The sequence below is a fragment of the Leuresthes tenuis genome, unplaced genomic scaffold, assembly GCF_036924035.1.
Source record: "Leuresthes tenuis unplaced genomic scaffold, fLeuTen1.0.hap1 SCAF_13, whole genome shotgun sequence".
Taxonomy (NCBI): domain Eukaryota; kingdom Metazoa; phylum Chordata; class Actinopteri; order Atheriniformes; family Atherinopsidae; genus Leuresthes; species Leuresthes tenuis.
The window spans coordinates 12,204,808-12,218,669 of NW_027325367.1; the positions used below are offsets into that span (position 1 = coordinate 12,204,808).

The 13,862-nt window shown below is 41.5% G+C and overlaps 1 protein-coding gene across 1 annotated transcript; it reads right to left on the bottom strand.

Annotated features, from left to right (window-relative positions):
- Positions 1–430: 430 nt before the first annotated feature.
- Positions 431–12,193, bottom strand: LOC140266892 (adenylate cyclase type 8). Its single transcript, XM_072362018.1, has 20 exons — positions 12,038–12,193; positions 11,099–11,827; positions 8,762–8,911; positions 8,367–8,497; positions 7,505–7,616; positions 7,272–7,405; positions 6,896–7,048; positions 6,367–6,598; positions 6,059–6,229; positions 5,842–5,942; positions 4,877–5,078; positions 3,540–3,632; positions 3,263–3,423; positions 3,014–3,095; positions 2,723–2,881; positions 2,329–2,475; positions 2,083–2,175; positions 1,661–1,775; positions 1,353–1,555; positions 431–1,219 (listed from the first exon to the last, which is right to left on the bottom strand). The coding sequence occupies exons 1-20, from the start codon at positions 12,191–12,193 to the stop codon at positions 1,004–1,006; spliced, it is 3,540 nt and encodes a 1,179-aa protein (XP_072218119.1). The 3' UTR covers positions 431–1,003.
- Between the last annotated feature and the right edge of the window lie 1,669 nt (positions 12,194–13,862).

Sequence of the window (13,862 nt, forward strand, 5' to 3'; positions counted from 1 at the left end):
GAAAAACCTCTGCTTCATAGCTTTTATTTATTTATCTTCTTAGCAGAAATCACACCATTATAATTTTCTGTAAAAAATATGTATAAAAAAATTAAACACAATGTCCGTAGTTACTGTAAAATGAGCTGTGCAGTCTTCCATTTTGTTGACACAAACTCCCAGAATACCAAGTTTTTTAGAAGAGATTACCTGATCACAAACACCCTGTTTGTAGTTGTCAGGTCATAAAAAGATCAGGTACATTGCATACACTGATGACGACTTTCATTCATCTCTTTTTTCTTACAGTTTTGATCATGTACATAGTAACAACATAACTGCCTTGACTGAAGGTGAACACATTAAGGTTTTAAAATGATCATGCCACTCGCATCAAGTCTATAATATGAAATATTACATAAAAAAACAACAGTCTTTTGGTTAACAAAGAAGAAGAATGTCACCAGAGCTGATGATAAATACTGCCTCAATGAGACTCAAACATAGCTGAAAATGTATAATCTGTATAAAATGAAAATAAACAGCAGTCACTTAATAGATAATGGAACTTTAACTGTAAATAACACTAAAATGATGCAAGACAATTCTGTATAAACACTAGTCAGTGCTGCATAGGCCATTTGAGCTGTTTCATCGAGGTATTCAGTGTTTTGGCTCAGTGGGTCTGACGTCTTGCTGAGGATCGTCCCAGCGAACAAGACGACCTGTTGGCTTTTTTTAAACAGTAAAATGGCATTTCGAAAATAGAAAGAAAACAGGGCTCTCAAGATGAGAGGACAGGCAGGTCCTTTTCACACTACTCTAAACCACTGCTCCATGACTTGAGAGATCCAGTGGGTGATTTGCTCAGTATGCTGTCTGGCATATATTATTTTTTGGAGATATCTGGGGAAGTGAGCAGGACATGGACGAATAAGGAACAAGGGCTTTGGTGGGAGTGAATCCAACCTGTAAACCTGTAGGAAAAATGCTGCTGGACCTCGACGTTGTCTGCTTGCAGCTCTCAGCACTGCAGGCTGCAGGGAGTTATACCAAAATTACCATTGTTCTCTCTTATCTTCTCTTTGTGTCTGGCCTGGACGAGACCAAACACCACTCCAGCCAGCGTCATGCGTCCCCCTGACCGCCCCCCTGGGCGCACATCCGATCCAACGTTGGCCCTCTTGCTGCGCTTGGTGCTGATGAAATATGTGCGGACTTTTCCCTGGCACTCGCTTACCTACAATACGACAACATGCGTTGTTAGAGTGGATTAATACCAGCATTTCATGCCCCAATTTTTCCTCTTTCTGAACAGGAATGCAACACTGGCCAAATACCAAGCTTTTTATCTTCAGTTATCTTCAGCTCACCCCCTTGATGAATATTTCTCCACGTAGCTCCAGGACAAAACCCCACTCTGACAGGATCCTGCGGGTGGCCTCAGGTACCTGGATACATCCGCTCACACCTGTGGTGTCCATGCGACTCGCCATGTTCACTGTTGATCCCCAAATATCATACTGTGGTTTGGTGGCACCGATTACCCCTGCAACCACTGGCCCATGCGCAATACCTGGAGGGTTCCAACGTCAGACATTAAACAGTCACTGGTGCTTTGCTTGTGTCTGTCTGTGTGTGTGTGTGTGTGTGTGTGTGTGTGTGGAGGTCAGCCACGTACCCACACGCAGCTCAAAGTTTTGGGCAGAGTGCCTGTTAATCTCTTTCAAGGTCTCCTGCATTGCTAACGCAAACAAAACCAGCTCACTCAGATGATTCCACTCATCCAACGATGTCTGAAAGAGAAAAAGATCAATGAAGAGTTTGATACAGCCAAAGGGTGTCAGTGCCAAGAATGGAGGCAAGAAAAGGGAAAGTATAATGATGCAGACCGTGTACAACCTTATGGACAAAATAAACCCCAGTATGCTTTGTAAGCTACAAGTAAAAACTGAATGTAGTTATTTTCTAATCTATCAAACACCATTTTTAATTGAAAAAAGTACAGCAAATGTAGATGAAAGTGAAAAATAAAATAAATAGGATTTTCAGTGTTATTTTACTTCTTCATGGACATTGGAATTGTACAGGAAAATCTCCTACCTGTCTTTTAGGAGCTAAACCAGAAGCAGCCATGTAGCAGCTCCCGATAGTCTTGATCTTCTCCACATAGTGGAAGTATGACTCCTCCAGCAACTTGTTAGGAGAGGGTAAAAAAAATCATGCATCACACCTAATGGACTGAACCACAATGTCTTTGAATTATTTATTTCTTCTCAGATAGACAGTAATGATGATGATAATTAGCCCAAGAGGCAGCTATGCTTCAACGTTCAATCCCACACTCACCTCGTCGAAGCCGGCAATGATCTCATTGAGCAGTCGAAGGCAGTCCACGCCTTCATGTTTAATCTCTTTCTGTTCAAAGTACTCGTTGAACCCAGCAATGGAGGCAAACATAACACCCACTTCATCATAGGAGTGGGAGTAAAGCTCCTATAAAAAAACAGTTGTGTCATACACCATGACGAGGAGGGGGTGTCCTTTAAACCTCTTTGCATGATTCATTAACAAGCTGCTTGATTCAGTGCTACATTAACTTGCGATATAATGATGTCAGCCTATGCAGACCTTTGAATGAATGTCAAAACATAATTTCAGAAGCAACAAAAGGTCACAGAATGCAGCATCAGAAACTATGTTGACCTGATAGTCTGACTCTGGGACGAGGGGTTTTCAGTACCTCATCATTTCTACTCCGCTCCAGAAAATGTTGCGCTACATGCACGGGCAGGATGTTGTGCAACAAACACTCATTGTGTTCCCGCAGCTCCCTCATGTCTTCCACCTCTTGCTGGGCCTGCAGACGCCACAGGAAGTCCAGTCTGGCTGTAGCCTCCCACTTGAGGCACATAGACGGAAAGATGCAACATCACCAGCATGTGACACTCCAATTAGCCATCCAAATAGTTTGGCTCTCAGCAGATTTGCTGAGACAGGTACTACGAGCTAAACAAAGTAAATTCCTAAGTACCTGCCGTCCATTGTAGAAGACAGCAACGATGAACATTGCCATCAGAAGGATGGAAATTCCTTTTCTCCTGACATAGTGAGACCTGTGATTACATGAAGTCATACAAGTTATTGTGTATAAGTATCTGTAAATATGACATAGAAACATTTTAAGATTTACTAACTTCATTTGTACACAAATGAAAATCTAAAATCAACAGTAACATCAACTAATAAGTTGTTCATCTTTAAATCTGCATTATATACCGACCTGTGCAGCATATCGTGGCGTGCAAGAGTAACAAAGGCTAGATGGATGATGTACGAGTACACGGCCACCACCACCAGCAACACCGCCAGCTTGAGCAGGGAGTTTAGTCGCAGAAACACAGCACACGTCACCATGGCAACCACGCCACTCAACACAAAGATCTGAAGGTACAAAGAGATGACTTGACTTTGACTGACTTAATTCTTTTATAACAGACTGAATTTACAAGACACCAGCAGAAGATTAAAAACTGAAATGTAAACTTCTCCATCCTTACCTCTGGGTAAGTGCAGACTGTGAGTGAACGGGAGCCTGTGCTCATCATTTCCGCTGTATCAGCCTCTCCTGTGACTGTGAAGACACACCACACCTACACATGGCGCAAGACACCCAAAAACAAGTCCTGAGAGATGGAAATCTTCTTTGGAAATATGAAAGGTTTAAGATGTGCTGTTTTTTGCTTTATTTTCCACATTTTTAGATTGATATGGCAGGTAGGTTTCTCTTTTCTTTCAGCGATGTAAACAAACCATTTTTAGAATAAAAAAATCATTGCAAACAATAAAAAAAAAAAGCTCTCTTTCAACTTCAGGCAGAGCTTCTTACTTTGAATTATAAAAACCCAACCAACAAACAATAAAAAACTAATTGTTAGTCTAAAAAAGGAAGTGGCCTTCATCATTTATCAAAGGACAGTGTAGAGTTTGTAAAAAAATTCTAAAATGCCTTTATTTTGTAGGGCATTACAAATCAAAATTGACCTAAACATTTCGACCCAACTGGGTCTTCATCAGGGTCACTCCCAGGAAGGTGTTAGCCTACTGGTTTTCAAATAGGCCGAAAGTTTTATTTTAATAATTTCTTCATACAAAACTGACTAAAATCCAAATTAGTCCAGTTCATACAGTTAGTAAAAACGTTGCCTTGCTACGGAAACCAACGGATCGCACTGAAACTTCTCTTTGGTTCAGTCTGACAATTGATTTTTGGTGGCAAGATAACATCAACTTACCTTTTTTTCATAGAACAACCGCATTATCATTAAGGATGTTTAACACTCGCACTCGTGATTATTACTTCAGTAGCAAAGTCTGTCAGACGCTTAACATATCGTGTTCAGTGGGTTTGAAAGCTTTGAAAACTGTTGATATTGCCACAAAGCAACAATGAAAAAGAAATGACAGTGAACCAAAACAGTAAAAATTCATGGCAGACGGCCTAATTAATGAGCTGAAATTTGCAATAAATCTCCAGAAAGGAATGAGGGCCCTACAGATGAAGAATTGTAGGTGTTAACACGACAGATTCAGTTCAGATTCTCACATATTCACAATCATATGTGACATCTTATCACAAAGTTGCTAGCTCTCGTTGTTGATATGGCCCGTTTGCTGTCATCTCAAGCTCAAGCACAAGCAGGGGAGTATAACTTTACTTTATATGCTTTTCACGGGGGAATGTGCAAATAACTGCTCTTGGCCAGACTGACACTGACCTAGTTTACAAGGTTAAGTTACACAAGGAAAGTAGAACAGGTGCAAAACTGCAGATGGACGAAAAAGAAAAGTTGTGGTTAAAGTTTTTAGTCGGTCACTGTGTTGTTCTCACTCTCACCATGTCAGTAGAGGTCAAGCCAAAGTTGATGACAATGGCAGTGAGGGTGAGGAGGTTACGGGCGCTGTTGTTTTCATGGATCCAGCAGCAGAAGTGCTGCAGTGCCGCAGGAGTCCACCTGAACTCCTCAGCGAGGGCGATTAGCAGCAGCAGCATGTAGGGAATCAGAAAGACTGAAAACTGGAGGACGGCAGGGTACTGCCTGCAGATGAACGACAAGCAAAGATACGATCAGTAAGGACGTGGGGAAATGAAGGAAAACACCCATCGGGCAAAGAAAAGATTGAGAGTGTGACTGACATTCTAAAAATAAGTGACTTGAAGGCTTGTGTCGATTATGTATTATGATGAGCTCCTGGGCACAGATGGGTCTCCTACTCATCTTACTGAGGATCAGAAACCCACTGTGAACACAAAATCCTTCAAGATACAATTCATGGATGTTCTGTGTGACCAGATGTTTGTGTATCTTAAAAAGCCTTTGCAGAATAAGCACTGCTGTGTGGTCATTTTCCATCTCTTCATGGTCATTTTGTATTAATTATAGTCTATTTGAGCCTAATGTTGGTTGTGCTGTGTGTTGTTTAGACCATTATATAGTTTGCTTTACATTCGTCATACATGTTTGATATCATTGTGATCTTTTCTACGTCATATATATCTTTTCTACAGATATAAATATATACAGATTACTGTGAGCAGCACATATATATATATATATACTGCTCACAGTAATCTCTGGATCATTTACGTGGATAGAAAAAGAAGTGTCCTATTTCTTGCTTGCTGTTTGAATTTCATTCTCGATACTGCCTATAGATGGCACCAAAGTAGAAAAAAAGTTCATTACCACACACGGTGGAAAGCGAAAAGAATAGTGTTGGAAATTCCTGCGGTTGAAATATGAACTGAACTGAGTTTTAAAATGCATGAAGTCTGAGTGTTGATCGCTTGCATCTTCCCACCTGGGTGCAGGGATGACAGTCTGGGCAGCCATGAGGAAGTTGAGCACGATGAAGGAACAGACCATGTTGGAGTTGAACATTTCATCTCTTATCTGGGAGAACTGGACCAACCAAAAGGAATCTGACATTTCAGTGTCCTTGTGTATTGATGTCTTTGCTAATCTTAAAACATGTTGCTTTTATGGACTCTTTCTGACCTGCAGCTATACTGGCGTACCTTATCCTCAATGTGTGAGTCTTTGAACACCAGAGACAGAGGGGTGATGTGCTCCTTTCGCATGCGTTCACTGCTTCGAACCTCAATAGCATGTTTAATGCGTTTGTTAACCTCTCTGGAGGTTGACTGCCATATGCTGGGCAGTGAGCCGTTAGTAAAGGAGGCCAGGATCTGCAGGGGAAGAACATGAATGATTGAACAGGTCCGTGCAGGTAAATTGTTTCATATATGCATTAAGACTGAAAGCTTCACACAAGGCACATAATGTAAATGGCACCTTCCTCTCTGTTTTGTATCCCTGCACTTACACTATTCATGTCAATGACAGGCCCAAAAGGGATCTCTGGGTTCCAGGTTCGAACATTCTTCTGGACTTTGGCAGGCTCGGCATGGTCTTCGTTCCTCTCCTCCGGTGGGCAGATGAGGAAAGTGTCGATGTTGTGTTTTCGTAGAAACTCATTCCTGTCACGCCCGTGACCATCCTCTGTCTTGTAGGTACCTTCTAGACAATCCAGTGTCGCCTTTGAGATGTGGATGCGTCTGAATGGTTTAGAGAGACCAAATACAATTATAAACTTTCCTCAATGAAGGTCAAAATATCAAATGAAATAAGCACAAGTTTAGAGCTTCTGATCCCATGCAGGAGTTAAAAATCTTGCATCACCAGTTCAATGTATAGTACATGGAGAACAAGACAAAACTGCCATAACCTTTTCATTATGTGAAATCAAATTGCTTTGATCTTAAAAAAGCCTGGCCGTGGAGAGCCTGGAAATCAGCGAGGCACATTTTTGCAGCACAGATCAAACACATCAGGTGATTCCCTGCTCTACTCACCCCGGTATACCTCCGGCTTCCAGCATGTTGGCGATGCCCACATCCCAGGACCAGACATCAAACTGCCACTTCTGCAGGCCCAGCACGCCGCAGAGGACCGATCCGGAGTGGATGCCGATCCTCATGTTTATGTCAAATTTTAGTTGCTTCAGTCTGGGGTTGAGAATGTGACAATGTTAAAATGTTACAACACCCTACCCCTCTTAATCCTATTAATGTGTAATAGAGGTAGAATTTAGTGGTCAAATGCAATTTGCTCTGTAGCTAAACTTGCATCAAACTTTCCCAGATTGTTGGAAGGCGTGCTTCTATTTTTGACTGTTTTGACCGAACAACATCATTCTGCTGCTGCCCTCCAGCTGTCTGCCAAGTCAGCACTAACCGTATAGTGCTGATCATAGCCAGGCCCATCTCCACGCAGTAACGCGCATGGCCACGCTGTGGCTCAGGGACCCCAGACACGCAATAGTAACAGTCTCCCAGAAACTTTATCCGCAAACAGTGGTGGTCCTGTGATGAGAGATGAAATAAGAGATCTGATGATCTCCTGAAGGCTTTGTAAGGATCATCTGTCATATTTATTAGAAAATAAAAGGCTTGGGTTCTCACCTCAGCCAGACGGTCAAAGCGTCCAAAGAGCTCATTGAGGGTTCGAACCAACTCCTGGGCTGAAAGGTTCATTGACAACTGAGTGAAGCCTTTGATATCTGCAAAAAGGATGCTGTAGAGAGAAAATAAATTGTGGGGGGGGGGGAATTTTGCGCACAGACCTCTTAACATAAAGGCAAGAAGCTTCCAAAATTATGCCATTCAAAAGTGACGACACCTTTGAGAAACTTTTTTCCCCAAAGATCCTCTAAAAACAGCCTGGTAATATTAACTCTGAGCCTAGGACATCATCTGTCACACTCACATCCTCTCTCCTCCTGAGTAATACTCTCCTCCCTGTGTCTGTGTGTCTTTGATTGCGGGAGCTTAGAGAGATGTGTTAATTCTGAGAAAAGCCTTGTCAGCTGCACCTCAAATCAATTAACAATCCTTCCAGATTGGAGAATCTTATCTAAGCTTATTCACTTCTGCTGCTTTTCAGCTTTCAATGTTTCCCTGCATTTGCACATGCCCTGCTCTCCATCTCCCCTGAACATGGCTGGCTTTTTCAGTCCAGCTCTGCTTTGAACCTGGCCTCAACTGTTCTTCCATCCAGTCCATTTCCACACTCCACAACCCTGCACACTTCAGCTAAACCTGCAGGTCTGTTCAATCTGTAAAGTCAGCAGCAGTCATCAGTCAGTCTGTCCATACCGCTGTCTGTACTCATGCTAAACAGTTTGGGTTTTAATAGACAATCCCACTTATATATCTATCTGTTCTACTTAATATTTGAACATTTTGAGGGGCCATGTGGTGATTCAGGGGCTTAAAACAACACAGGCCACAAATACAAGCCTTGTAAATACTAATGTGTGTGTACCTGACATTTTTGTACTGGTGGATATAGATCTTGTGAAACTCCTGGGGATTGAGTTCATCTTCCAAAGAGCTCATGTCAGCAATCATTTCCAAGGCAACAAAGCGAGGCAGGATTGACAACACCAGGCGCTCCTGTGACAGTCAGGTAATCAGTGAATTGTATGACCAGGATAATGTGAATTTATACTTGTATTTAGACTTTAAGAAAAAAATTAATAAAAATTTAGGATTGATAGCTTGGCATAAACAGAATAACTGTTGACCATTTAAGAGGTTGTAGAAAAACTGAAAAAGATGTTTGTTATTTTCTGATGGTGATGACTGTGGGGAGATTATATCACCACCCGACAATTCCTCCAGCTCAATATAACTGGACAGTGGCAGCCTTCAGCGTACCTGTCTCTGGTTCTCTTGTTCTAGTTTGAGACGACCCTCGATGCAGCGCCGCGTCTCCAGGAAAACCTGTCTCTGGGCATGGTCTGTCAAGTAATGGATGAACAAGCCAGCTGTGTTCATACCCAGATACAGCAGGCCTTTGGCAAACACCTGCATCCAAAGAGTTTACACTGTTATTATTATCATATCCTTTTTGGACCAAGAAAATCCAGAGCACATGGGTCAGAAAAAGGTCAGAAGGGAAACTTCATATGTATGGTATGCCTTTGTGTAATATATTGATAATCAGTGGCAGAAAACAACTAAAAATCACATACTGTATTTCAGTTTGTGAACCCAGGCAATGGATCAGGAAAATCCAATACAAATCTTTTTCACCACAAAGCTCAAACTCGCTCATACAGGCTCATGCTCTTTCTTGAACATTGTGCTCTGGCTCTGCTATCCCTATGCACAACGCAGTCTCAGTCCAGATGGTTATCATCTGTAGTTCCGCAGTGGTTGAACAAGCTATCAATCACTATTAGAGCAGAGATGTACGTCTCTACCTTTACAAACCACTAGACATCTTTCCTGAGAACACCTCTTCTCCTAATACTCTAACACCCTAACAGGCCTACCTCGCATTACTTTGCACTTCTTTATCTCTTCAACTTGCACTCTGTCTTAAATAGACTCAGTACTTAATGCTTATGCCATGGTTTCTTAATGTAGCGCAGTATCCGCTAAATTACGTCATGTAACATCGGAGAGCAAAATCCTTGAGCTTGACAGGATAACCATGCCTTCCTCTGCAAAATAAACGTTCAAAATGCTGATCCGTTGAAAAATTCAAAAGTTCTTTACAAACATTTTTTAAACATTTTGAAATTTTATATAGGGACAAATAACTATTTACTATGTGAAGATACAGCGAATTTAATGTCTCTCTGCTCTATGTTTTGGTAGCCAGTCTGAAAGTGACTGAGACAGTGATGTCACACACAGTGTAAAAGTGAGATGGCAAAGTACAGTCTGGAGTTCTCAGCAGAAAGACGACTTGTAAATTTTTGTTCACTAAAGAAACTTCAGTCTCTTCAAGGTGCTATGTGCAGCATTCAACACCATTTCTGGAGAACTAGAATGGAATACTAAAACAGCATCCCGAAACAGAGGAGTAAAGGCAGAGTTATCGCTGGTCAGCCTTTCTCGATGTTAAAAGTCTAACAACCAAAGGCCTTCAGAGGCTCATTTCATTTGTCCGATTTCAGCCTCCCCGTCTCCTCTGTTCTCTGTCCTCTTACCTGTGAGCCAGCAATCATTTTACAGTTAATGACTTTTAAGGATGTCTCCATTTCTGAAGTGCACCTTGGAGGAGAGAGAAGTGAGGAGGCTTGCAGATGGATCTACTTTAAGCGAGGATGCACAAAGGTGTAGTTTCAACTGCACCATCAACTTCTGAAGAGGGTGTGGCATATTAGTTCTGTACTGTATGTTACATTAAAACTAAACATGTACTTTGTCACAAAGAGATTCAATGCTCATGTGACAGGAAGAAAGAAATAGACCTCTGTGCTGTCATAAATAAATAGTCAGATGATTGAGTTGAGTCATATGTCATATTCAAGTGACGTTAGAATAAAATTATCGCTCTGAAACCAGGTTTTTCAATGCTGTACATAGCACCTTTAAGAGCGTTACAAATAGGAAATGTAAATATAAAGCAAAGGTGCAGAACAGAACAAAGACTATCATCATTACATGTTTTGTAAAGCCTCAGAATGATGGACAGGTGCACATTGTTTTTGGTCAAATTAAGGAGCCTATATTATGTTAATTAACTAACCCATTCTTTTATTTTAGGGATAAAAAAGAAATAGATTTACATTGTTCAAAGTTCAATAAAGACATTTCGTTACTCATTGCAGAGGCGCCTCATGTCACATTCTGTCACTTTTAGCTCCTGTGTCTTTAACACCCTCCTCCCAGAAAGACCAGTCTACTCTGATTGGTCCGAAATAGTGGAGTTGCAGTGGCATATTCTTTGTTTGATGTGTGCTAAAGAAGTCACAAGGCAGGCTTTGTGTACATGTATTTCATGTTGACGTCATGAAATAAAGAAAACAGAACAAGAATTACAAATGAGGTGACTACTTACAGCACAAATTTATATTTGAAACTAGTAATGTTTTCAATGAAGTAGTAGGATAAAGGAATGTTAACCATTAAAAGGAAGCTTGATTTAGTATTAAATCAGAAGTAAAACTTAGGTAAGGTAAGAGGTAAGGTAAGAAGGTAACAGAATGATTTCAAGATCTGACACAAAATAATAAAAGGGAAGCCAGATGATTTTCTCACCTTTTTAAAAAGCACAGTGTCATTGTTGTAGTGCCCTATCTCCACCAGAAGATGCAGAATTGAGGTGAGGGAGCCGGCACACATGGCCCACAGCAGAGGCAATGGCAGCAGAGTGTATGTTGCAAAAAGTGTGAACAAAACATACCATGATGGGTCTTTTTCTAATCCATACCCCAGTCCCCCCAGGACCTGTGTGGTCTGCGAAAACCAGCTCACGAGGCCAGCAAAGTGAAGCCACTCTGGGGACATGGAGTCTTTGCATGTTAACACCCCGACACACAGTGCTCCAGCTAAAACCATGAAAATGCCGGTTAGGCAGCCATGCAGAGTGTCTGTTATGGCGTCCGGGGCCAGTGCCAGGTACAGAACCAAGACATGCAGCTTGGCCACCGCATCAATCACATTGGTGACGGCTAGAGAATTGCGTCTCTGGTGAGAGGAGTATTCCTGGTAGAGTTTTTCCAGATCACGTGACTTGAAAGTGTGTCTCAGGGTGGGTATGTAAACACTACGAATAGTTTTACCCCAGTGCACAAAGAAATCCGCATCACTGGTGTAGTCCTGTGCCGGACCGCTGCCATGTGTGCTTGTGGAACCACGGGCCTGGACTCTGAATGTGGACGAGCGACGTTTCGTGACCCCACGTGAGCCCTTGCTGCGGATTTGCCTGTTGATTTCGTCTATATAGGTGTCCGTCACAAAGATTTTGCTTGCTGGTTCCACACCCACCTGTCAAAATAGGGAACCAGGGAGAAATTAAGAAGTGTCTTCACACTGTGGTTCACAGTTAATGATCACTAGTGACAAATCAAATATGAGTTTGTTAGTTTTTCTTATCATGAACACAGTAGCCACATAATCTTGGAAAGGAATGTATAAAAGACAAGGAGACAAAGCAATGGAAACAATCCTGGATGTAACAAATCTACTGATCATCACCTGAGCGCTGAGCTCCTGCTGGATGATGATGTGTTTCACTGCGTTCTGCCACAGCATCTTTTTCCGCCTGAGCCCTGGAGACAGGGAAGTGCTCAGGCAGGGAGGCTCATGCAGCTCCATGGGGGAGATCTGGGTTGTGTCAGAAAAGGTCACCATGGCGATGACCTCAGCTGACATTACCTGCTGGTCTCAGTTCAGGAGAAAGCAATAGGCTGGAACATGAAGGAGAGGGAGACAGAAGAGAGAAATCAGATCATGACGAGGCTTTCATTTAGTTTTTCTAAATATCATGTCATTGTGATTGACATGTTCTCCTGTTATGACAGTCTGCACACCCAATGATTAATGCCTAAGGAAAACTAAATTATATTATGATTAATATACCATCTAACATCTTTTAAACTCATTTCAACTTTTTGAACTCTATCCATCTGATATAAATTGGTGTTACAGTTGTGATTTAAAGTCTGTGAAGTCTTTGGGAGGTTGTAAATGTAAATACACTTCAAAATGTCCCAGAATGTCTGTGCTATGATACATCGCCACAAAAACACAGACTTTAATGAGCCTCGATCTTTACATTAAACAAGGCTCCCAGTAACATGTAATTGTCATCCCTTTGATTAGGAAACACTAATTTTGTGGATATGAACGCAAAACATGAACACTATGTTGTAGACTTTATGCTAGGTACTAAATATGCACAAATAGCAAATAGAACATAGAAAATAACACATAGCAAACAATAGCATTTAATGTGTGAAATATGTAGTTATAACAGAAAAAAATGTATTGGTCTTTTTGTCATAAATGTCTCATTTGCTTTCTGATAAACACTCTCTGGAGCTTTTAGTCTACCAACCTTAAAGCCACACAACAAAATTATTATTCTTTCCACACTAAAGCCATTGTTATATGTCATGATTTCAAATTTCTGAAGGATCTTTGTCATTTTGTGTGGGACGACTCCATGGAAAGTCATTTTAGCTACTCATAAAGATCTATCCAAAGAAATGTAACAATTTCTTTCAACGATAGATTAAATTAATGATCAATATTTCATGTTTACATCCATCTGAGGTTCCAGATTCATGCTGACAGACGCGGTTATGTAGCACACTCTCAAGATGCCACCTGACTGGCTCCACATGTTGACACAGTCGGTGCCAGAAGAATGGCAGCTTTCAAGTGAATTATCTGGTGGCCAGATTTAGCCCTGAGCTGGTTAATGCTCTGGGTTAAACTCCTCCAGGTCCTTCTGGCTCTTCATGCTGCCGTCCAAGCCTCAAGCAGCCCACTGCCAGCAGCCTCTTTCTCACTTAGATTATGTACCCACACTTGACAGACTGGATATGAAAAAAACTTCACAGTTAAAAGCCTAATTTTTCTTCACATCTGTCATTGTGGCAGTTTGATCAAACGTGCACTGTGAGTTGTTTTGGGAGCATCAAACACAAATTCCCTCATAGGAAAAATCCCTTTGTTATGGCCCTAAGCCTGTGCACCGTTAATTTCAATCATCAAGAGTATGCCACATCTAAATTTGTCCATGCACAACAGGCTACAACTACCCTGGTTTAGCATCAATACAATACTGACCAGTACTGTTTTACATTTTGTGTCTCTTCTCCTCTTGTGCTGCTTTTGTCAAAGGATGAAAGCAGCCAGTTTGTCACAATCCACTTCTGCGGATTCCATTCCGCGGCAATTGCAAACGGATACGAAAACAAAGACATAAGTCATATGAGGATAAAAAAGGAAAGAAATCCCAACCGAGCAAGTTATACGTCCACCAAAAGTGTTTGAACTCCTTCTGGCAGGATTG

What these genes read in the sequence shown, in the direction of transcription:
- LOC140266892 (XM_072362018.1), bottom strand. Translation starts at nt 12,193, where the DNA reads ATGGTGACCTTTTCTGACACAACCCAGATCTCCCCCATGGAGCTGCAT. An exon ending in AAACTTTGAGCTGCGTGTGG is followed by an intron (nt 1,556 to 1,660) that starts GTACGTGGCTGA and finishes GGAACCCTCCAG; the next exon opens with GTATTGCGCATGGGCCAGTG. An exon ending in GAGAAATATTCATCAAGGGG is followed by an intron (nt 1,220 to 1,352) that starts GTGAGCTGAAGA and finishes GTCGTATTGTAG; the next exon opens with GTAAGCGAGTGCCAGGGAAA.